The sequence below is a fragment of the Plasmodium vinckei genome (genome assembly GCF_900681995.1).
Source record: "Plasmodium vinckei vinckei genome assembly, chromosome: PVVCY_09".
In the NCBI taxonomy this organism is placed as follows: Eukaryota; Apicomplexa; class Aconoidasida; order Haemosporida; family Plasmodiidae; genus Plasmodium; species Plasmodium vinckei.
The window spans coordinates 1,192,805-1,219,164 of NC_051301.1; the positions used below are offsets into that span (position 1 = coordinate 1,192,805).

Sequence of the window (26,360 nt, forward strand, 5' to 3'; positions counted from 1 at the left end):
AATATTAAGGGATTCAAAAGCAAATACCCATACTATTACCCTCAGCCTTAATCATCCCAAAAGGCAACCACCCCTTACAAGCATATGCTTGTGATTTTTGTGTAAACATATTTCTATGTCATAATTCTGAAATGCTCATAAAATATAAAGATATATGTACATATAAAAATGATAAAAATAAAATAAACAAATTGGTGAAACTTATTTTTTTGAAAAAAAATATATATACATTGTTAAACCGATGAAAAAGTTAAAGAATAAAAATTAAAATAAAACAGTAAAAATGAAAACAAAAATGCAACGAATGTAAAAGCAATAAAATAACAAAATGAAGAAGACAATAAACATACAGTTTTAATTAATTAAAATGATGTTGTAAACACAAAATATGTAACTATTGAAAGGAAAAATATGATATAACTCAATTTATTATTGCTATCGGAGTTTCTATATTTCATAAAATTTATGTTATTGTTATTGTTATTATCATTAATGCTTAATAATTGTGTTCCTGCGAGAGCACCATTTTTTAAAATAGAATTTTGTTGTATATTTGTTTGACTATTTGTGTTACCTTGTAATTCTCCAGTTTTATTGGGAATCATAGAACTTATTTCATTTTCTATGCTTATGTCTGTTTTAGGGCAAGTAATTTTTGCATAAAAATAATAATTTTGTGCAATATAACCTTGATCATTTGTTATTTCTATATTGAAAGCATTACTATCTATTACCTGACTGTCACTGGGAACAAACAAGCGTCTGAAAAATAAAAAATTGGGCATAATATATAATAAAGTAAAACATAATAAAATAAACTCACATATATAATATATTATACAATATTCTTCTTGTTTTTTAACGTAATGAAATATGTATTTTGCACAATGTATATTACTGATAAAACACTAAGGTTTGGGTTGGGGAAATATTGGACACTGCCATTTTATTCACATTTAAAGGGCATGTTGATGTTGAATTTTGTTCTGTCTGTAATTGTTCATTTGTTTTTAATCCATTTATATTTCTATTATTTATATTAATGGATATATTTAGTGCACCCATGTTATTATCTTGTACGGTTTTCGTAGCATACAAATAGAAATTTGCAAATCGATATAACTGTTTATATAGTCCAGCTATATCTGCGAAAGAAAAAAAAAAAAATGCATGCAATATATGTATAAGAAATCTATATAAATGGCATGTATTGAAAAAATCACCTTTATATATAACTGAAGAAATGCTATCACCATTTGTTATTATAATTGGATGTATTTTATAATACCTTTATTTTGTAATTCCGTGGATGTCAATCTCAATTTATATAAATCAGGTACACATTTGGAGAAATCAAATGATACCTTGTCCCAACGAAATGGAATATTTATTAGATTATTTTTCCCAACAAGCTACAAAAAAAGTAATAAAAAGAATATGTATGTGCAATAATAAAAATGGAAATTTTCACCAATTTATTGTTTAGGCAAATGAAAATTTTAATTTTTTTTTTATTTACATCGGCCATATCGACAAAACCAGATGAAATTATTATATTATCCTCTTGTAAATTTTTCATACTACCCCACTGATCTTTAGGGCTACTATATATAGGACAATTTCCACAATATGTTACATTTGTGCATTCTGTAAAAGAACAAAAATAAATTAATTAAAAAATGTTAGAACAAAATGAATGTACATATTTATATTTGTGCAAAGATGTATTTGTTATACCATTTAATGGAATTTTTTCTTTATTATCATTAGTTAATGGTGTACAATTAATTGAATTGCATATCATTTCAGTGGTATTGAAATTATTATTATTATTCATTATGTTTGAAAATATATCATTTTTATTTTGTTCTCCAGAAACTGGAATAGCACCATTTGAATTATTTATACTCTGATTTGAGGGCCCTTGATTTGAACTGTTTACATTGTTATTATTATTTGGGGCAACAGCCGTAGATAAAACAGCTGCTATTGTATTATTAACATTTGCCCCAACATTGTTATTGTTGATATTATTATTTAAATTTAAAGCATTAGGGTTAACCACATTTTGATTTATCAAATTCCTAGCATCTTGAGCACCAGCTGGTGGAACTATATTAGATTTAACACCTGGTGGTTGGACTATATTAGATGTAACACCAGGTGGTTGGACTACATTAGACGCAACACTATTTGGCTGAACTACATTAGATGCAACACCAATTGGTTGAACTGTATTAGATGGAGCACTATTGGGCTGAACTACATTAGATGCAACACCAATTGGTTGAACTACATTAGATGGAGCACTATTTGGTTGGATGGCATCATTCGAAATAACGCCTTGATGGTTTTTTTTTTTGTGATGATGTTTCTTTTTGTGCTTATTATGGGCATTATTTGCAAGTTTCTTTACATTTTTAAAAATACTATTTTTAACATTAAATTTATTGGTAGGGGGGATTTCTTCTTCGTCGTCATCATTATCGTTTGAATTTGAATTGGAAGTGGAGCTATTTTCATCATTTTCGTCATCATCATTATCATTTCCGTCGTCATTATCATCATTTTCTTCATTATTTTCTTGAGTATTATATTTCATATTTAGCTGTAAGAAGGATTGTTCATTTTTTTTTATCGATGGTACATGTTTATAATTGAATAAAAATGGATCATTGTCATTATTGTCATTTGTTAATAAATATTTATTATTTGGCAATCGATTTTGAAAATGAACAAAATTAGTAGACACTGTTATGTTTCCAATTATATTGACGACATGTTTTAAGGTAATTATTTTAAAAATCGAAAGAAAATATTTTAATTTCATTTTAACCTATTATATCATACATTTTATCATTACCTTTTCTCTCTACCTACAAACATCTATTTTTTATTTATTGCCTTAAAGACATGTTACTACCGATTGCTATAAAGTAACACAATAAATAGTGATTTAAAAAATTATGCACTAATACAGATATTAATAATTATATATAATATGATATTATATTTATTTATAACGCTTTAAATTCATATTATTTTGAAAACATAGGTTAGGATATTTTAAAATGTTCTCCGAAAATAAGATTAATAATGCAGGCACTGAAATATTCCAAAAATGTTTTAGCATATGCACATAGTACCGTAACATAATAAAAACATAAGGAGAGTACATTTTTGCGAATCATTTTATATATCCCTTTTAATATTATTGACAAACTAATTATTTTAAAATATGCTTTTCGGTGCATACACATTTGTGGAAAATAATGGTATTATATTTAAGGAGAAAATATTGTAACCATGTATATATGTTTATATATATTTTGTTTGTTTATTTGTGAATATAATGCATATATGTATGCATATGGTTTGTTATTACGAAGTAGGATATAACATTCCTCGACAAAATTAGTTGTATTCAAACAAATATATAAGCATAAAAGTGGTTAACAAATGTGTGTTTTTTTTAATATAATCTGGTAATAATTAAATGACCATATGAAATATAACTATTGATAAGTATAAAACAAAAAGATATAATGTATTGTTATTTTAAAACAGCAATTTTTATGAAATTTGCACATTGTTATAGGGTAAATTTGTTTCTTTTATTTTTTATGATATGAGTCATTACATTGAGTAAAGGAAGAACACCCTAATAGTTTAATTTAGTTTTGTTTACTATTTTTTATATTTGTGTATATATCCACATTTTTACCTTATATTTATTCATTCCCTTTGGTAAATATTCCAAAGGATTTTACAACATTAAGTATAATGGAAAACATAGTTTTATGGATGGTGGCATATTTAGTTCTTTATATAAGTTATATATTTTTTTCTTCTTTTAAAGAATTAAAATTAGGTATGTAGCTATAAATCTTAAGATATATGTGTCTTTTAATATTTTGTAGGTTTACACAATTCACAATTAATTTTGGGGTATTTAAGGTTTATATAGCAAAAGAAAAATTTATTAAAAAAAATTATGTACTTTAAATAAACATATAGAATGTTTATAAAATAAATTATATCAAAAAATATCATTATTTTATATTTATTTTACTTTATTTTTAAGTTATAGTTTTGTTTTATACTTTTTGTAACATGACTAAGATTTTTTTTTTGTATTTATTAATGGTAATTTGCTTACCGCCAACATTGAATATAAATATAGCCAAAATTGCTATGCCCTATTTAACTGAACGTGGCACATTTTAATAGGGGGAGAAAAAAAATTTGTAATAAATAAAAAATAATATATATTATACATATATATAATAGTCGTCATGCCGGCATATTTATAGTATGCACAAATTATATTATATATAATATATTCATGGTGATTAAGGAATATAAACAAAACAATAACGTACATGTAGGGTAACGAATTTCGAATTATAAATTTAGGATTTTTAATCCCTTAAAATATTATGTAAAAAATTGAATATATAAGATTTACTAAATATTGCAAAATTTTATAACTAAAAATAAAAGTATGTACTATGAAAACCTTTAGATTATTTATAGTATAAAAATAAAAAATTAAAAAAATTAAGAAAATAAAAAATTAAGAAAAATTTATGGATGTGTAGCTTTAATTAAAAAAGGAAAAATCTTATATAAATATGTATATATGTATGTACATATATAAATGATACATGAGCCGCATATATATGTTTACATATTGTAAAACATTATACTAATTAAAAAAGATAAAAATTAGTAGAGCATTTTATATTTTTTTATATGTAAGTATTTATTGATATAAATGGAAAGACTCATTGGTGTAGTAAAGCAGGTTATATCCGCGGATACGTACATTTTGTTAGGGCCTAAAAAAAGTAAGCAAAATACAATGTAACATTATAATGACCACATATATAAATTCCTCACAAAAACAATGTATATCATTTGAGTTAAAGAAATGTGATATTCTATTTCCATTCATCTTCATCCCTCATTTTAAGCCATATATACATACAATTTTGTTTTTGTGCCTATAAAAAACTGGTGTACAAATTTGTATATACATATGCATTTAATTTTTTTTGCTTTTCAGATGGCATTGCACAGGAAAGGCAAGTAAGTCTAGCATGCATACAATGCTCAAAATTGTACGTAAAAAGCCAAACCTCGGAAAAAAATGAAGAACCATTTGCATGGGAAAGTAGAGAACTTATCAGAAAACTAATAATAGGGAAAAGTGTATCATTTACATTAGAATATGTATATAATAATCGCCAATATTGTAGTGTTTATTTTGAGGATACAAATTTGTCAATATTATTATTAGAAAAAGGATATGCAAATTTAATGTTTAATAAAAATGTAAAAACGAATGTATATGGAGATTTAGAGCCATATTATTTAGAGGCTAAAAGTAAAAATTTAGGCATATTTGGTAATAATATTAATAAGTATGTTAGAAATATAATTAATATTAATAATGATAAAAATGAAAATAAGAAAATTTATGATATGCTGGTTAATAAGAAAGTTCATTGTGTGATTGAGCATGTGAGGGATGGAGGCCATCTTAGGGTTTATGCTCAATTGGAAAAAAAAGAAAATAAAGACGAAGGAAATAAGAAAAATAATGTTAAAAATGAAAATAAAAAAAATGAAAAGGGAGGAAAAGGATCGAGAAAAAAACGTGAAGATAATGATACCAGCCAACCTGAAGAAAAATATTTGACAATGTATTATTTTTCAATATCTCTTTGTGGTATTATAGTAGATATGTATAAAAAGGAAGTAATAAATAATGTTGAAACAGTAAAAGAAGAAACATATGCAACTGAAACAAAAAAATTTGTAGAATATAGATTATTAAACAGAGATGTAGAAATAGAAATAAAACATATTGATAACAATTTAAATTTATATGGAAATATACATTATAAATTAGGTAATATATGTTTATTATTATTAAAAAATGGATATGCTTATATTAATGACTATACCATAAAATATGTCGAAAATCCTATAGAATATAAAAGGGCACTTGATGAGGCTGTAAAACTAAGGAAAAAAAAATGGGTAAATTATTCTGAAAAAGAAGTAGATTTTGAAAAAGAGTATATTACAACTGTTATAGAAGTATTATATGGTGATATTATTATTGTAGATTATAAAAATGAAGAAAGAAGATTATATTTAAGTTCGATAAAATGTGAAAAACATAATTCGGATATCCATTTAAATACATTATCTTTATTAGCAAAAGATTATTTAAAAAAAAAAATAGTTGGTGAACAAGTGAAAATTATAACAGAGTGTGTAAAAACGCCACAAAGCAATAATGAGGGTTATATACCACCATGTTCTGATAACAAAGGAAGGATGCATTTTGTTAGTGTTTATCAAATTAAGAAAAAACAAGTTGATAAAAAAGGAAGTTTGCCAGGATCGAATAAGATAAATTCTGAAAAAAAGAAAAAAGGAAAAAAGAGTAATAACAATTCAAAAGATGACAAGAAAAATGAATCTGAAAATGTGGATCACGAAGATTACAACGAGATGAGTCTCAATGAACAACTAGTTGCAGAGGGTTTAGCAAAAGTTGTAAATTATGTACAAGAAAATGAAAAACCAGACTACTATTTCAATTTACAAGCATTAGAAAAAGAATCTGAAAAAAAAAAACTAGGAAGATTTAATCCACATTTAGATATTATAAAAATAAATAATATAAGTGGTAGTGAAAATGCCTTAAGAGCTAGATCATTTGAAAATACATTAAATAAATATAATAATTTAAATGCATATGTTGATTATATATATGGAGCAAATAAATACAAAATTTATATTCCTTCGCAAAATTTAATGATAAACTTTATCTTATTAGGTGTAAATATTCAAAAAATTAATTTGAAAGAAATAGGCAATGGCAATGCAAATAAAAATGGAAATATTGAAAATGTAAAGAGAGAGGATGATTATGTTTCTGCAGATACTGGAAAAAAAAATAATAAAAAAGAAAAAAGCGAATATAGAGATATTGCCATACAAGCATATAAATATGTGAGAAAACTTTTAATGCAAAGATCAGTGCAAATATGTATTATTACATGTGACAAAGGTGGTAATTTTATCGGAACATTAAAATATCAAAATAAAGACATAGCACACCATTTATTATCTTTAGGATATGGTATGTTAAATGATATTGGATTGAAAAATATAACTGAAAGAGCTAATTATATTAAAGCGGCCGAAGAAGCTAAAAATAATAAAAGAAATATATGGGCTATTGAAATAGTAAATGAAAATAATGAAAACGGTTTATTAAATGGAGATAAAGCAAAACTCTCTGAATTTGATAACATATATTATTGTTCATATGTAGATGATATAAATAATATTTGTTTACAATTAAAAAATAAACAAGATCAACTTAAAAAGTTTCAAGAAGATATAAATAAAAAAAGCTACATAGAAAGTATACCAGAAATGTCTATTAATAATATAAGTAAAAATGCTTTAGTCTTAGCTAAATATATTGATAATTATTATTATCGAGCTGTGGTACTTCAAATAAATAAATCAAAAAACAAATGTCTTGTAAAATATATAGATTTTGGTAATGAAGATGAAATAAATATGGCAGATATTAAAAAATTAACTCCAGAATATAGTTTAAAAAATTATCATCAATTTGCTATTAAGGTTGCATTATCAGGTTTAAAAATGCCAGAAGATAACAAGCCAGATTTAATGATATATATTAAACAACTTTTATTAGATAAATTTTTATATGTTAAATTTGAAAAGAAAACAGAAAATATATATCATGTTGTTTTTTATGATTATGAACAATTTACCACAAATAAAAATGTAAAAAGTGTTAACGAAGAAATAGCAAATCAAGGAATTTGCTATGTTGATAATTTCAGTGATACCAAAATTTTTGAAAAATTAAAAAAAGAAGAATTACAATCAAAAAAAAATAAACTTGGCATATGGTCTTATGGAGACATAAATTATGATGACAATTATGCATAAGTAATTGCTATTTCCTAATCCCCCCCCATTAGCTTCGGAATATTTTATTTTCGTTGCATGTTCCAAACTGGAAAGACCATATATCCGTTTATTTCAACTCGCAGAGACGAGTATTGTTGTGCAAAGTTGCACTATCTTTACCCATATTATTGCATATATTATGTATATATATTTTTTTATTCATACTCTTTTTACATATCAATGAGCATTTGTTATCAATGTTGAGAATGTTCGATTAAATTTTACTTAAAAAAAGGAAAAAGAGAAAAAGCAGCTAAATAGATAGAAGCAGTTTTTCTATTTTTTCAAAGTTGCAATATCTTTTTTCCTTCGCGGGATTTGCGATTTTTTAACTTTATTTTAATGGAAAATTAAAAATAATAAATAAGAATAAATCAATAACGAACAAAAAGAAATGCATTTTTTTTTTGTTTTCGTAAAATAAAACATATAAGCAAAGGTTAATAAAATCATAATAAAATACATAAATGCACAGATCTCCTCATAATAAAATGATTTTGGTTCAACTTTATTAAGAAAAAAATAGATGCATTAAAATATTATATGCATATTTTCCAATTGTTCACCTTTTCTTTCTTTGTTTCATGTTTTGCAATTTTGCCTGAGTAGGATTTATAGGTTGAGGTTTGGTTTCTTCAGTGGGTGCAGGTTCCTTATCATGCTCAATAGATTTTACTTTTTTTTTTTTGTTTTTAAATCCCGGTTTTTCATGTCTTGGTAACCATTTATCAATAGAAGGATTATTGTGGGCGTTAGCTCCTGATTCTGTTGTTTTATTCTTATTTTTTTTTGATCTCTTACGTTTTTTGTTGATATTATCTAAAGATTGATTAAACAAACTAACATCAAAGTTGATGGATTTATTTTCAAGTTCTTCGACATCGATCATATATGTTTCGCTAAGTATAACTTTTTTGAGCCAACCTTCATATTTATATACATTTTCTATATTTATATATGTATATATATATGTATATATTGAATAAAAATTAAAATCATTTTTTATTTCTGTTGAAAGATATTCAAATAAATCATGTAGCAGTTCGGTTTGTTCATTGCATATAAGATATTTGCTAACTAAAAACAGAGTTTCAGGATTTATTATATTTATATCATCTTGTATTGCTTCTTTATATTTTGTGAAAAGGCCAATTACACGTTCGAGATTTTTCATGTTATATTCACAAGGATCATTATTTTCATGGTTTTTATTAATTTCTTGATTTTTTTTTTCTGGTAATTTTACACAAATATAGATGTAGAATAAATTTGAAAAAAAATTCTTATAATGATGTACAAGTTTCTGAAAAACATCCTCATATTGTAGATAAATATCAACAACATCATTATATGCCTTTTTTTCAAAAGACATATATGCATATGCATTAATATATTTGATTTTAATTTCAGGTGATTGAACTAAATCTATATTTTTTCGTATATAATGTTTACATTTTAAATAATTGTTCTCTTTAAGATATGTCAAAATATTTAATTTATCTAATAATACAGAATTATTAAATTTTGTAGAAAAATTTTGTAATTTTAATCGAAGTTCATCATTTTTATGATTATAATGAAATAAATCAAGACATTCATTATAATATAAAACACTACGTTGATATCTGTTAATTTCTTTATTTAAATCTTTATGCATAAATATTATATTTTTAATAAGTAATAATTTGTCTGGTTTTATATTAAATTCTATTTTTTTACCCGATCCTACTTTAGATAACTTATCTATAAGTAAATTTTCATTATAGTTATTCATTACTGCTATGTAATTATTATAAGATGTCAATAGGACTGGTAAATTAGTAACATATAATTCATAATTGTTTAAAATGTTTTCATAAATATCTACAGTTTCTTTTATTTTATTCATTTTTGAATATATGTATGCTTTTCCAAGTTGAATAAGTATTTTATTTTTTTTTATCATCTCGATATTATAAAGTGATGATCCTTTTTTACTTATTTGATTATTTTCTAAAATTAGTTTGTTTACTTCAGAATTATCAAAATTATTCCCATCATTATTTACTTCATCCATTATTAAGGTATTTTTACATAAGTCTTCTAATAAGTCTAAAAATTTTAATGAATTATCATAGCATTTTTCAATTGCAAAAAAAATAGAATAATTATATAACTGTTCAAAATCTTCTACTTCATCAGAGTTAAAATTGTTGGTAAATTCAGTAATTTTATCTTTTAAATTTTGGATATCAACTTGAGAATTAGGATCTGTAGACGAGATAGCTTTTTCATCATTTATTTTATTCTTATTTTTTTTCTTTTTTTCTTTTTTAATCTTTAAAAAATTATATTCATACATTAGTTGTAAGTAAAAGGAAATATAACTACTGTCCATATTAATACTTGCCGAATCTACTTGATTGTCCCCTTCATTTTTTATCAAAAGTTCATATAGATTAATGCTAGTTTCAAAATTTCTTAATTTATAACTAACATCTGCTAGTAGTATATTTACAAAATTATTATATTTATCTTCATTTTCTAAATAATATTTTAAACAAGCACTTAATTTTTTATACAATTTTAATTTATATAAACAATAAAAAAATTCCAATAAAACATTATCATTTTTCATTTCTTCATAATTTTCTTGAAACTTATATTTAAATGTTTTATTTTCTTTTTTTATTTTCTCATTGGATTCATTTATATTATCATTTTTAATTAACACATTTGTTATTTCATAAAATACTTTTGAATATTCCTTTTCCTCGATTAATCTGGAATATCTAGATTTTATATCATCAATGCTAAATTGATCTTTATTATATATAATAGTCACATTTTTACGTCTGTTTCTTCGTTTTTTTACTTTTTTTTCTAAACCTATATTATCTCCATCCTTTTTTTTACTACCTTTTTTTTTACTATTTTCATTTTTGTCATTCATTTTGTTCTTTTACAAACATAAACTGATATAAAACGAGGGTGTTTGCTTATTTTGGGCATATGCTACTCCTTTCACAAAGCTAATATATATTTATGTATGTGTATAATTTTCCTTATTAATCAAAAATAGTGAGTATGTAGTTTCTGATCGTTAATATTTGATAGTATGGATGTGGAAATTATTTTGCGATATTATATATACTATTTGCTATTGTTGTGTTCCTTAACTTAGTGACGTTGAAAATTTTAAGTTAATTTTATTATACCCCCAAAGGGGAACTCAAATAATATTTATGCGTGATAAATGAAAATATGAGAATAAATATAAGTAGATAAATATATGGGGAAATATGTAAATTTAATATTACATCCACCTTTACATATTATAAATTAATATATAATAGTTAATTATGCAGAAAAATTAATAAATATAAAATGAATATCTCATTTAAAAATTTTAATATAGAGTGAAAGAAAAAAATAACAATAATATATAGCAACAATGACAATTGTAGTAATCGTACCTATAAATATAATTAACAAACCATAGATATATCCAAAATAATCCTTTATTTATACATTTTATAAATATATTATATTTAATTTTTTTTTATCTTTCATAAGGATATGTAAAAGTAAAATTGATGATGCTTATTATATATTATTCTCATTTTTAATATCACAATTTTTTTTATATAATAAGCCAACACATATAATAATACATAAATAATACGACACCTTATTTGTATAAATTTTATTACATATTAAATTCGTTATAAATATGAAATATATTTGTAAAATTAAATATTGAAAAATATTATGTATCAGTTCTGTGGTCGCTATAAAAAAAAAAACTGTAATAATTTTAACTAAAATATTTACATAATTATAAATTTATATTTTCCTCGATAAACATGAAAAATATATTATAAAGATTAAACTTCGTTTATATATATAAAAGAAAAATATATACTTAAAAATCAGCAGTATATTATAAAAAATATAGCCTACATTATTATATAAGAAAAACTATACCATACAACTTTTTTTCTTTCTATATATTTTCCCTTATATCCATATATTTCTTAGTGTTAATCTATACAAAAAAAGAAAGAAAATATTTTAATCATATTTGTTTTATGTTTTAGTAGAATGAAAATAATAAACCTTAATAGTTTATATGGAGAATAGTGTGAAACAAAGAAAGGATACTTATACGGTTCATGGTTATAATTTAAAAATATATATGCATATCTTATTTAAAGTGTAATTGGGCGATGTAGTATTATTCCAACATTATAATGTTGTTATTTCAGGAAAAAATAAAAGAATACTATATATATTAAAAAAATATATTATTAAAGAATTATTCGTGAGCTATCGTCATTCATCACGAACATTTTACACACTTGAAAAAGCCATTTAATTGAAATGATATGTTTAAAGTGCTAAAAGTAAATAATTGTATTTTTACATTATACTAATATAGTTATGATAAATTTGAGTTTTTATAGAATATTGGGTATAATATGAATATTATTCATATACAACAAAATACATAATTTTGTACACATAACAGTGTATATTTACAATTATGAAAATCATTGCATACTTTATATTTTTCAAAATAGATGTTTTATATGATAAATTTATTAAAATGAGAAAATAAAAAAATGTAAACTGTAAAAATGGAAAATTAAATTTTTTTAAAAACAACTTCATATATAATGCAATAAATTATAAAAAGATGATGGGTAAAATAAAAAAGAAAAGTGTAAATGGAAAAGAAGAGATACGAAAATATATAAAACGAGAAAAATATATAGAAGGGGAACGAAAAAGAAAATATATAATTTAATCACATAAAATTTTAACCATCCGAATTTTTTCTCTTCCCTTTTCACCTGTATTAAATTTGGATATAGGATATATTCATTAAGTAAAATATAATAGATACACACAAATATATCAATATTTATGGTATCGATTTATTTTTACTTTCCTTTTTTTGATATTAAAAATGATATAATTATATAATACACTATATTTAAAAATATGTAAAAAAAAAGGGAAAGGAAAGAAAATATAAGGGGAGAGAAAAAAAACTAATAATAAATAATAATATCATCTTTTTGAAACGTTTGCACTATACAACAATGTTGATAATATAGCTCCGTATTTGATTACTATTTGCTTAATAATCTTTCCTTGTCTATCCATTACTTTTGTTTATTATGTGACTATACAGGGGAGATGTGACTATGTATTCATTTTTTTTCAAAAAAAACTTTGCATATATTTTTTAATTTTGTTTCACTCGTCCTTCTTGATCTGCAATTTGATCAAATCGATTTTTATTCTCTAACATTTTTTTTTTATCTTTTTCTGATGCATATACGCATGTCCAATCAAAAAGAAAATCATAGGTAAAACCCTCTCTGCAAAAAATGGAATTTATTCATTGATTATTTTAATTGTAGGCATATATAAGGTATGCATATTGTACACACATGATGCTTTTAATTTTTTTATTTATTTTTTTTGGGAGGATGAACAGAAGGAATGAATGACACACATATTCCATAAGAAATGGTTACAAATGATAAATGTTTTTCTATAATCACTTACCTAATAAACAAATCTTTTAAAAGCCTTCTTAAATATGTATAATCGGGTCTATCTTCAAATCTTAAAGATCGACAATAATTTAAATAAGTAACAAATTCGACTGCAAAGGGGAAAACAAATAAGAATAAAAAATGACATCGAATATATTATATTTATTTATATAAGTGTTTTTCCATATTTCTGAAATTCACACATTCAAATATAAAATAATTAGATGGTTTATTTCTTACAGCTTGTATTTCTACACAAAACTTCTACAGATGTTGATATTTTTTTTTCCATAATTTTATCATATTTATCCTTTTTTGAAATGGCTTTAAGTCCTTGCCATGGTAAACTTCCTCGAAGAAAATACATGAGAACATAACCTAGGGCTTCAATATCATCCCTACGTGATTGTTCAATTCCTATATAAATACGAAAGTTATATCAATATGTGCATATCCTATATATGTATATTTTTATTTATGAAATCGTACAAAAATAAAGAAAATTATATATTTCAAAAAAAACGTACCTAAATGAGTATTTATACTAGCATATCTTGCTGTTCCTGTCAAATTTTTTCCTTCTTTATATGGTATATGCGTATGTGATCTTGAATCTCGATATTTTTTTGCAAGACCAAAATCAATTATATGAATTAATGTAACTTTTTTTCCTCGTCCTAAAAAATTAAAGAATTAAATGAAGAAAAATATACATTATGAGTAAAAACATTAAAAATAGTAATATTATTATTTGATATGATCATTTGCTATATTTACAGCATAGTACCTATTAAAAAGTTATCTGGTTTAATATCTCTGTGTATAAAGTTTTTTGAATGGACATATTCGATTCTATTTAACTGTAATATGGTAAAGATTGGTAAAAGGAGGGAAAATATTAATAATGATTGTGATAATATAACAATTGGGCATATGCATATGTTATAACGCCATGCTTATGTAGCTTGTGCAAAGTTATATAGATGTAAATATTATTTTTTATATTCAGTTTCTAACCATTTGATCTGCTGTCATAAGGACAGTTTTTAAAGAAAATTTTCTGTTACAAAGGGTAAAAAGATCCTCTAAAGATGGCCCCAATAAATCAAGAACCATAATTGTGAAATCTCCTTCTATACCATACCAGTAAACTTTAGGAACGCCAACTATAAACAGAGACAAATTAAAAAAATATATATGGTTTATTAGTAGTTATATATATGTGCATTTATATTTTCCATTCGAATTTAATATTTCATACTTCCTCCTCCTAATATTTTATAAAGTTTTGATTCATATAATAACTGGGGATGTTTCGATCTTGTCGATTCCTAAAATTATGAAAACGAATTTGTATATCAATAAAACATATAATAATAATAATAATCAAGAAATATAATATATAACAGTGTGAAACGTAATAAAAGACAAATGCTTTATATACGTCCTCCAATGATATTTTATATTCCTTTATTTTCGTAAATGTTTTTGACTTACTAATTTAACAGCAAACTCTTCCATAGTTACAATATCTTTGGCAACATAAATGTCACCAAACGATCCGCTTCCTAACTTTTTTCCTAATGCATATTTATTTGCTACTCTTATTTCCATGATTATTATTTTGTATTATAACTGCATAAAAGAAGGAATAAATAAATATGTGAATTTCTATATCCAGATATAATATAACAAAATTATAAAAGCTATGAAAATAAATTAAGTACATACATCATAACTTATTCATGTATATTCATTAGTTCGTGTGCTAATGAAACATATATATATATTGTATATGCATATAAAAATTATATTTGATACCCACATAAATAAACTACAATATATCTCCTTTATGTAATAAATTTTGTCAAAAATAATAAAATTTATAATGCCATAATTGAAATGTTATATAATTATATAAATGTGTGTAATGAAATAAATATATTTTCCCTTATTTAATTGCCTAAGAGAATACTAAATTATAAAATTAAATATAGCATAAACTAAAATGAAAATAATATAAATACTAATTAAATAATTTGTTCCAATATATCCATTGAATTTCATATTTTAATTACTAAAAGTGTCTTTTTATGTAAAATATATGTGTATATTTGTAGTGGTTTCGCAAAAGTATTATGCACATTAATATTTCAATATGTATTTTTTAATTTAATATTATTTTTAAGGGGAACAAATATAAAATAAAAAAAATATTTATGGATACGTTTACTTTTATTACATATATAAAAGGGCGGCCAGTAGTTTCTAATTTTATTTTCATATATGTGAATAAATATATAAATAACAGATGCACATGAGATTACTGTAATGTGTACATATTCGTATGGAATTCATGGATTTCAAAAAACATATACACTTTTTGCATCAATTATAACTAATAATTAGCATACTATATTAACACATTCCACAAGTCAATTTATAATGACGCTTGCTATAATTTCCTTCATATAAATGTATTTTTATAAATAGAATTTTAGTAATAAACAAAAATAACATGCAGCAATAGAATAAAAAAGCATACACTATAAAATAAAGCAGTGATATAAAAACATTAAGTAAGTTTATAAACAATTTAATAAATATATATGTATGCATGGGAAAAAACAGTACCAAAGTCGATGCTATAACAAAATGTACATATAAGTAGAATATAAATTATGTTTTAATCATGTTTAAATGGTATGCAATGCAAACATTGCAGTTTGACTAGCTGCTTTGAATAATTAATGTATGTATACAATAATACTATATATGGACTGTACAATGGTATGTCCATAATGATAATACCTCATATAAGCTTTGTATATATATGTATATATAATCAAAAACGTAGCACATTTAGCACATTGTATTTATCTATGTAATAATACATACAGGGATCCCCTGTTACATGAGCATTATAATAATTTATACATAGGAATTCTCCTAATGTCACATATTATAATGGCTACAAATAATGTTATTATATTATGCAAAATGGATACCAAAATAAGCTTCATGGATATTATATAATATACATTATATGCATATATATATGTATATGTAATATAAAATATTATATATATATTAAATTAACATAAATACTTACCAAATAGAAAAATAATATTTGTTTCGCTTTGTGTTTTAATTTAACATAATTTTAAACATTTATATTGTTTAAAACTATTTCTTCGTTATCTTTTTGTGTGCTCCCCCACCTTAATTAGGAAAATTTATCTTTTAATATAATAATGTAGTATTTACGTGTATTATATTATTATTATTATAAATATATTATCTTTATTTCCTTCGTTCTTTGGAAATATTTATGCTGATTTTGACTTTTATTCAGCCGCTCTTATGTAATTTTTATTAAATCCGTATATGTTTTTACTTTGATTAATAATTAATGATATACGATAAGAAATATATATTTTTATGTGTATACCCTATAAATTTATATATTATGTATATATATAAAAAGAAAATTATTAATCTAATATGAAGCAATGAGAATAAGTAAATAATTATATAACTATAATTTATTATATATACGTTACATGCAAATGCTACGTGTTAAATAGCACATAATTATAATATATTGTATATACGTATATAATTAATAGTGTTTTAAAATTAATAGTTGGTATAATAAAAATCAACATATCATTTTTTAATACATACTAAAAGCTATTTAAATTTTAAAAAAAATATATTAAAAAAAAAATAATTTTTCACAAAAAAAAAAAAAGCGAAAATTAAGAAAGGATAACAGCATATTTATTATATAATATTTACATATGTGAAAGATTGTACTTAAATAACAAAGGGAAAAAATAGTAATTGGTATTTTTTATATTCATTTTTAAAAAAATATTTTATTGCTGTGTGTAATGGTATGAAATAATTTTTATTTTAGTTATTTTTAAGTAAAGGATATAGGATAATATTATTTGTTAATCTTAATATTCATAATTTTATATATTATATATATATATATTGAACTATAAATAGCTTGTTTTTTATTAATCGTACATAATTTTTTTTTACTTACGGCTTTTATTATTTGAATTATATATATATATTTATGAATGTTAAGGTAATTTATTAGGTGTTTTAGAATTGGTTGTTTTTTCATGCTTAATTTACCTAACATAAATCCCTTTTTTGTATGACTTGTTCATAAATAAAATTTATTATATAACTAAAGCTACTTATGTTACATAAGTGGTATGATATATAGATAGATTTATATATATAATATATAACATGTGTGTATACATGTTATAGTATCAGACATTTAGGGTATATATCATTTCCTCATCCTGTTTTATTTACCATAATTCTAAAATATTAATTCTTAAATAAAAAGTAAGCATATTATGCCATACATTTTTATCGATCTCTTTTATGTTTTTTAATTTTGCTTACTTTTTACCATTCTTTTAATTAAGTTTTAACATGGTAGACCTGCTGCACACACCGTTTTATGAACGCAATTGTGAGGGGAAAATATGAAAAAAAATATAAATTTACATGCTATAACTTTTTTTAAAAAAAGGAAGAAAAGGACGAAAAAAAGTAATAGAATTTTTTTTATTTATACAATAAAAGAGAATTATGTGAATAGTGGCATTTATATTATGATTACACCATTTTGTAGTAGTATATGATTTCTTCCACAATTATGTCAATCCCTATTGTAGAAGTATGAGTATACATTTGGCACAAAATACATATATATTATAAATAATGATGCATTAAATAATTTCCTCAATGATCAAATATAATTTTATTTTTTGTAAGTGTTTATTTTAATTTTTTCATACTGTTTTTATATTTTATACCGGATTATATTTTCCATAAATGTATATATATGTGGACATTTAAATGGGAATATATGTAAATATATTTATTCATTAAAAAAAAGTTGATAGAATATACGGAATGGGTTGAATTTTACATAATGCTGTAATTCAAAAAGATCATATGCATCACACAAAGAGCAACTGATTTTTTGAATATAATGTATAGATAAATGATAATACCATAATTATATTTGTCTCATTCTTGATTTTAAATTTTAAAAATGTTATAAAGAATATCCCTTTAAAATTACATCATACTATATTTGAGTATTTTTAAGTGAACTCATACAATATATATACTATATGTGCTTTGAAAAAGACAGAAAAGAGATATTAATCTTATGTGCAACAGTATTTACATACTGTAGTATTATATAAAAAAGAAATATATATATCATTTAAGCATTAATTAACGAATTTTTCTATATTACTACTATCATTTGTACATAGTTACAGTGTATACACATATATATCCTTTATGCTTAATATATTTTATAAGATTGTATATATCGAAAATAAGCATGTAGTTTAAATTTTTATAACATATGCATTTATTCACTTATAACAATCGATGGTAATACCACTTACATATCTATAAGTATATATTCGTACAAATATACGATTTTTAGCTTTATAATAATGGCATGGAATCCATAATTATAATACAAATGCATCATGATCAATTTTATAATTTCATAGAAAGCATTTAAAAAAAACTGAAATACCTCCAAAACATAGTTTCCTACAAAGGATTGTAATATAAATGTAGTAATGGCATCTATTATCTTTTAAAATTTGTTTTTCCATACGACGAATTCAAATATATATAATAGAATATGTCCTGTTCAATGTATTTAAAAATATCCTATATATATATTTTTTTTTTATAAAACCATCTTAAAAAAATACCATTAAAAAATACCACCAATCATTTAAACTTAACCTACATTGGAAATGATTTTTTTTCAAAAAGATAAGTTGTGTAAGGGGAAACATATATTTTTTATAACATATAAAAATATGTAAAATAAGAACTGTATAAATATGAATATATACATATCTATATTTCCATGTATATAAAACTTCAGTATAACCCATTAAAAATGGTAAACACAAATATTCATTTATATTTATATAAATAAAAAATAAAAAAAATAATGAATAATAAATATAATAATTTTTTTAATTATGGATATGCATAGAAAAATGCATCGGCTTAAATATGTTTTTTTTATGCTATTGAATAGTATGCATATTATATATACGATACGGTAAAACTATTATTTTACTACCAAAAAAAATTGAAATAATAATAATGCATAATATGGGTAGCAATAACCGAATTAATACATTATTCAAATATATTTTCACAGTGATTTTATTTTATTTTTATTGTTTTTTGAATATAGAAAAAAAATTAATGTTGTATATATATTTTTAATTTTGTAACAAAACGGAAAAAAACAAATAAAGATAATAAGAACAATGGAAAAGAAGTTAATGGGTGGAGTAATAGTTTTGGATTATTTTTCTTCTTGAATTATGAACAAAGAAGAAAAATTTAAGAAAAAACATTAGTTTTACAAATTTCCTGTTAATTATACTTTTATAACGCTATTTAATTCGTAATAAAAATGCATATATTTTCCCAATTGCTTCCATTTATCCAATGATATATATTATGATATTTATATAATTAAATCATATATATGTATTTATAATAATTTTTTGGCTTATTAACCAAAATATAGAATATTTTTTTGGAATATTTGGTAGCTAAACAAAAAGAAAACAGAAAATTAGTAATACCCAAAGGGCTAAATATAATATATTTTGCTTATTTATATTTTTTATGTTATATATCCATTCATATAAATTTTGAGAATACGAATAATCATAATTACGACAAAAAGATGGATCAAAATGGAAGCATAATAGAAGTAAGAGGGAATAATCTGTTAGTAAATCAAATAATAAATAATGAAAATGACAAAAATTATAAGATACATTTTTTCAAATTAAAATCCAAAAGTGATAAATTAAAGCAATATGAAATTAGCAGTACATTAACATTAGGGTCTTTTTCTAAAGGATATTTAGATAGTGAATCAAATTTATTATTACTTTCTGATAATTTATTTTATACATACAACGCTGAAAATAAGGAAAAGACACGTTTAGTGCATTTAAACGATTGTGACCCTATAGATTTTGTATATTTAAAAAAAGATATAATATTTATTAAAGAAAATAATAATTCTTTATATCACACTAATTTGAATGGAGATTGTAGTGTTTTATTAAATTTAATAGAACCACCATTAAAATTAAATTTTTGTTATAATAGTAAAAATGTGATATATTTAAAAACAAGTAGTAGATTATATTTTTTAAAATTAGCATATTTAAAAGATAAATCTTTAAAATTAAAAAATACTAATATGAGTCTCCCATCGAGGAATAAAATGGATACAGAAGAATATGCACTTCATTCATATAAAAACCATTTTTATAAAATTAGAAATGAGTATAAGCAGGTAATACATGTCTGTAGTTACACAAATAAAGAAGTTATTATTTACAAACTTGTCAAGGGTGTGTTTAAAAATAAAAAAAAGTGTTTAGCTAAATTGTGTATAGATAAATTAAATGGAGAAAATATAAAGGGAGCCTTCTTTTTTAAAGTAGCAACTGGAATGGCTACCAACCCAGATGCGCTAAAAAGTTTTAATGGTATAAATGCAAATATAAACGAAGAAACCAACGAAATAAATGAAACAAAAATTAATGTGATTGATAAAATGAATGAAGATGAAGCTGATGCGGATAATGAAAAAAACAAAGAAATGTGTATAAAATTATATTTACTAGTTTTTAGTGGAAATGGAAAAGTTTTAATTTATTTTATAGATTATTTAGATTACAAAAAATTTAAATTTGGACTTGTGCACATAAACAATGCAAATCCAATTATATATATGGCTTTACCATACAAGACATTTAATATAAATAATGCTACTGATATATTTTATAATAGAGTAATAAAGCAGAAAAATATAATTCAAAAAAAAAAAAAATTATCAAACAATTTTAATAAATATATGGAACATATATCAAATAAAGAAAAATATATAAACAGTAATTTTTTTATAGATACAGTTTTAATGACTGAAAATATGGCTAATATTTATACTATACAAATTCATCATGATTTTTTATCTGATTCCGAAATTAATCATGAAACAAATTCTCTAAGTGTAATAGATTCTAATAATAAAATTATTGGAATTAAATCTTCATTGGATATAAATGATAAAAAAAATTTATTAAATAAAATAATAAATAAATCCAAATTCTCTTGTTATTCTGATAGTGATTCATATATTGATACTGACATAACGTGGAATAACAGTGACAAAAATGCCGATGATGCATATTATTATAGTGATTATAGTTCAGAGAACGAACAAATAAAACAAGTGTCAACTGATTTGGAGTTAACTCGAGAAAATAAGGATTGTAAAAATGAAGAAATTACTACTGCAACTAATCAATACGAGGATATAAAATTTGAAAGTATAAAAAATGATAATCATATTGAGAGTAATCAAAATGATATTTTAGAAAATGGAATAAGTTATTACTTAAAAAAAACTGGAGCGTTATCTGATTCTACAGAATATAATAACTCAAGGGAAAATTCAAATTTATCTGTTCACTCCGTAGGAAGCGCAAATACCTTCAGCCCATTGTCTTTTTTGATTAATGAAAATGAAATCGATGAGCATGAAACCAATCAAGAGGTAGACCAAATTGAAGAAGAAAATGTAGGATCATATAGGAAGGGTAAAGAACCGAACAACAGAAATGGGGAAGATAATGATGAAGGAGAAGAAGAAGATGAAAAGAGAGAGGAAAGGGAAAATGAAAGAAAGAAAGAGAAAAAAGATAGTGGTGGAATGGAAAGAGATAGAGAAGAAAGTGACGAGGAAGAAAGCGACCATTCAGAAGATGACAACGATGAAGAGAACGAAGATGATCAAAATGAAAAAAAAAAAAAAAAAAAAAAAAAAAGGCAATGACAAGCAATTAAATGGTGACATAATACATAATGATGAATATACAAAATCAAAAAAAAGAAAAACAGGAAAGAATAAAGGAGAAAAAGAAAACGAATTTGATAACATTGAAACCATGAATGATGAATATAATTCATTACATAAAAATAAACAAATAAACAATTATGCTAATGATGGTGATCACAATTTAAATAATAATTTTATAGTTATGAGTTCTATGATCAAGATGAATTTATCTTTAAAAAGATATAATATGTTGAAGGTTATAATTAATAAAAAATATGGTAGCATTGTTTATGATACTATAAAAAATCTTGGAAAAAAATATTCTATAAAATTATTAGAATTTATTTTAAACATATTAACTGAAGAAAATATTCTAATTATAAACACATTTCCATGGATTAAAGCTATATACGAAATATATGGTGATGCGCTAAAACGTAAAAAACATCGAGTATTAATTACTAAATTATCTAATATTACAGAGTTAAATATAAAATACAAACATATGATAGAACTAGTTACGGATAAAGTTAATTATATAGTTAATCATTTAATGAAAAATGATACCGATAATTCGGAAATATTAGTATACAAAGATGGAACTATAATGAAATAAATTAAGAAAGAATGAACATTATAGAGAGAAAAAGCAAAATATTTTATATGGTATTTATTTTTTGGGGGAAATGCAAATTTGGAAATAATTAATGTATTTATATCCCACTTCTATTCTTAATACTGTTTATTTTATTTAGGTATACATATGGATATGTGTACTGTTATTTTTATTAAATTTTATAAAAATTTTTAATTATTTGTTTTTTTTTAACATGGAAAATGCATAATTATGAATATTGTTTATATTTTTATAATGCTCACTATGTTTATAAATAAAAAAAGGCGTTGAAAAAAAAAATATATATATTTCACCTTTTAGCCATAGTTTGTGCACTATTAAAATATATTGTTTGGGTTTCATCTATACTTTGCATAAATGTGTTTGTATACATTTTTATGTAACCATCTTTTTATATTCGTTAATATAAATAAATATATGTGTATATATTTTTTAATTAATTTTTTAATTAAACTAAAATTTTTTAAATAAATTATCTTTTTAAAAAAATAAAAAACATATTAATGTAATTTGTTTACACCCTAAATATACGGTTGTAATATTTAAAAGGCCATGACATACATATATTATGTATAGATTTATGCATATACACATATATGCATTTAAAAGTGTATTCCAATTTTACGCATTACTGTGCATATATGTATATTATTATATTTTTTTAAATTTCTCTCTTATAAAGTTGCTAATAAAATAAAAAAATGAAAAGAATAAAGGAATCATTGCATAATGAAAACATTAATGAAGTTTTTATTTCCTACAATGAGATAGGTGGGTTTTTTAGTGTGCCAATATAACATTCGAAAACATAATTTTCACATTTATTAGATTAATTATTTCTCATGCTGGTTTTCCATAAAAAAAATATATATGCTCTCTTCTTTTTATGCAGTACAAAATAATGAAAGTGAAACCAGCGTAGAATCATACAAAGATGTAAATGATTTTTTGGAAAATTCGGATGAGTCTAGTTCCAGTAGCTCAAGTGAAAATGAACAATCAGATTCTTGCAATTCACAGCCCATAGATGAAAAAAATAATTTGTCTTCATTTGGTAGTAATAATTTTAAATCAAAAAACGAAAAAAAAGAAAAAAAATTAAAAAAATCCCATTCAGTTAGCTACATAGAACATATGACCAGGTTAGGAGGAAATAATACCAAAACAATAGCAATGAAAAATAACATATTTTTAAAAATAAATAAACTTTAAATTAAAGAAAACATAATTTTCTCCATTTTGATTATTTAATTTTTTTATAGTAATGAAAACATTCCATTTAAAAATTGTAGAACCATAAGTTATGATTTGGATAGAAACAAGTAAGTGTGTTTTTTTATATATATAAATTCAAATAACACATTAAAAAAAATATATATGTATAATTACATTTTTTTGTGTGTGCAAATATCAGAGTATTGGAAGATTTTCATTGGAAGCCTGTAGGGAAAAATGTCCCAGATATTTCTTCAATAAATTTGTCTCGAAAAAAGGCTTGGGATATAGGAAAAGAAGGTATAAAATAAGCACGTGATAAAACGTGGAAACATCCAAACATACAAAAAAGACAATAAATATATTTTTTATTTTTATTAATTTTAATAGGTTGTAATGGAATACTTATTAAAAATATATTTGAAAGTTATAAACAAAAAAAATTGAATTACATGGTATTAGACGGCACTAATATAGGTAAATAAATTATTTTATTTAAAAAAATGTTTGATAATATTTCACCGATAATTTTTTGGCTTATTCTATAACTAAATATATTACATTTTTTCCCTCATTTTATATAATTTCGATTTATAGAGACATTTTTAACAGTCTATTCGCACTCTTACCAAGAAACAATAAAAGGCATAAATCCTAGTGTGGTGAAAATATTCAGGTAAATACCTCTTAAAATTTGTTACATACTTCAGTATTTCACCAATATATTTATATATATTTATTTTTATATTATGCCCACGTTATACAGCTTTTATGACTTAGCTAGCGCTCATTACATATATGATTTGAAACAAATCCATATATTTAAAAATTCCAAAGATAAGCAAAAAAATAAAACCATGATATTAAAAGGATTAAATGATAATTTTTATAATTCTATATTAATATGTATGGATGAAACGATTCGGTATTTAAAATATTCTAATATTAAAAATAGTATGTTAAAAAAATTGGATCAAAAGATTAAAAGAAAAAACACTAAAGATGAAAATAAATTAGACAAAAAAACATATTTTGTAAAATCAGTTCAAAATGAAAAAAATATATATAACGATAATATAAAAGATGTAATATCTTTTAATAAAAAGAAAAAAATGATCAATAGTGATGCTTATTTAAGTGATAATAAAAAGGACAAATCAAATAAAAATTTCTCAAGCAATAGTAATCCCGTTTCTGATGCAGATATTGATTATAATAAAGAAAAAAGTAATACCTTTTTAGAAAATATGTCATCTAATAATAATGAAGAATATGATCATGCATATATAAATTATATTATGAAAAAAGAAGAAAGAGAATTAAATAAATCTGGTAAAATGAATAACAGTAATCTTGAATATTCATCTCATACATCTGATAGCAATGTACCATAAATTTAAAAAAAAAAACAAAGTAAAGATTATATAATTAAATTTTAGTAGCTTATTTGTTTTATTAATATTGTAAAGTCGTGTCTATAAGACTTCGTAAGTTTGCATGTTGCTTTATCTATATTTGTATACATATTTCTATTTTTCAAGTTATGCAAATAGCTAGCACCTTTTAAAATCACGATATTAGTAAGTGATCAAAACGTATTTTAAACATAGACATGTATATGTACATTTGCAATGTATATGTTTTCGTGTAACGTATATATTTATCTTTTGTTTTTTTAATGCATAAGAAGATAAAAATATATCAAAATTGTTTTTGTATCCCTTATGGCACACTTTTAAGCATATAGACTTAAAAATGATTGAAAATTGATTATTTGTTTTTTATATTATTACTATAAAACTAAATTAATATATTTTTCAGGAGATATATATTGTAATAGGTTTGAAGTGAAAATATAAAATTCGTGTATATATAATATGAAAAAAAAATTATGCAATATTAACAACTTTTTAAAAAATGAGTTTGTATTTTTATATATCATACAACGATTTAACAAAAATATAGAATA

The 26,360-nt window shown here is 22.6% G+C and overlaps 7 protein-coding genes across 7 annotated transcripts; 4 read left to right on the plus strand and 3 right to left on the minus strand.

Moving 5' to 3' along the window:
- Positions 1 to 362: 362 nt before the first annotated feature.
- Positions 363 to 2,830, minus strand: PVVCY_0903470 (conserved Plasmodium protein, unknown function; the record flags this gene model as incomplete). Its single annotated transcript, XM_008626683.1, has 5 exons — positions 363 to 762; positions 899 to 1,145; positions 1,289 to 1,412; positions 1,520 to 1,647; positions 1,738 to 2,830. The coding sequence occupies 5 exons, from the start codon at positions 2,828 to 2,830 to the stop codon at positions 363 to 365; spliced, it is 1,992 nt and encodes a 663-aa protein (XP_008624905.1).
- Positions 2,831 to 4,777: 1,947 nt separating this feature from the next.
- On the plus strand, positions 4,778 to 8,013 carry PVVCY_0903480 (tudor staphylococcal nuclease, putative; the record flags this gene model as incomplete). Its single annotated transcript, XM_008626684.1, has 2 exons — positions 4,778 to 4,850; positions 5,069 to 8,013. 2 exons carry the CDS (start codon positions 4,778 to 4,780, stop codon positions 8,011 to 8,013), a joined length of 3,018 nt encoding a protein of 1,005 aa, XP_008624906.1.
- Positions 8,014 to 8,596: 583 nt separating this feature from the next.
- Positions 8,597 to 10,966, minus strand: PVVCY_0903490 (signal recognition particle subunit SRP72, putative; the record flags this gene model as incomplete). Its single annotated transcript, XM_008626685.1, has 1 exon — positions 8,597 to 10,966. One exon carries the CDS (start codon positions 10,964 to 10,966, stop codon positions 8,597 to 8,599), a length of 2,370 nt encoding a protein of 789 aa, XP_008624907.1.
- A 2,301-nt stretch (positions 10,967 to 13,267) lies between these two features.
- Positions 13,268 to 15,197, minus strand: PVVCY_0903500 (casein kinase 1, putative; the record flags this gene model as incomplete). Its single annotated transcript, XM_008626686.1, has 8 exons — positions 13,268 to 13,403; positions 13,594 to 13,693; positions 13,824 to 14,000; positions 14,111 to 14,260; positions 14,371 to 14,443; positions 14,601 to 14,749; positions 14,845 to 14,914; positions 15,081 to 15,197. The coding sequence occupies 8 exons, from the start codon at positions 15,195 to 15,197 to the stop codon at positions 13,268 to 13,270; spliced, it is 972 nt and encodes a 323-aa protein (XP_008624908.1).
- A 5,170-nt stretch (positions 15,198 to 20,367) lies between these two features.
- On the plus strand, positions 20,368 to 22,536 carry PVVCY_0903510 (conserved Plasmodium protein, unknown function; the record flags this gene model as incomplete). The annotated part of the gene is made up of 1 exon (XM_008626687.2): positions 20,368 to 22,536. The coding sequence occupies one exon, from the start codon at positions 20,368 to 20,370 to the stop codon at positions 22,534 to 22,536; it is 2,169 nt and encodes a 722-aa protein (XP_008624909.2).
- Positions 22,537 to 22,648: 112 nt separating this feature from the next.
- PVVCY_0903520 (conserved Plasmodium protein, unknown function) lies at positions 22,649 to 23,155 on the plus strand (the record flags this gene model as incomplete). Its single annotated transcript, XM_008626688.1, has 1 exon — positions 22,649 to 23,155. The coding sequence occupies one exon, from the start codon at positions 22,649 to 22,651 to the stop codon at positions 23,153 to 23,155; it is 507 nt and encodes a 168-aa protein (XP_008624910.1).
- Positions 23,156 to 23,877: 722 nt separating this feature from the next.
- On the plus strand, positions 23,878 to 25,785 carry PVVCY_0903530 (conserved Plasmodium protein, unknown function; the record flags this gene model as incomplete). The annotated part of the gene is made up of 7 exons (XM_008626689.1): positions 23,878 to 23,947; positions 24,069 to 24,318; positions 24,439 to 24,498; positions 24,591 to 24,691; positions 24,782 to 24,868; positions 24,989 to 25,067; positions 25,158 to 25,785. 7 exons carry the CDS (start codon positions 23,878 to 23,880, stop codon positions 25,783 to 25,785), a joined length of 1,275 nt encoding a protein of 424 aa, XP_008624911.1.
- Positions 25,786 to 26,360: the final 575 nt, after the last annotated feature.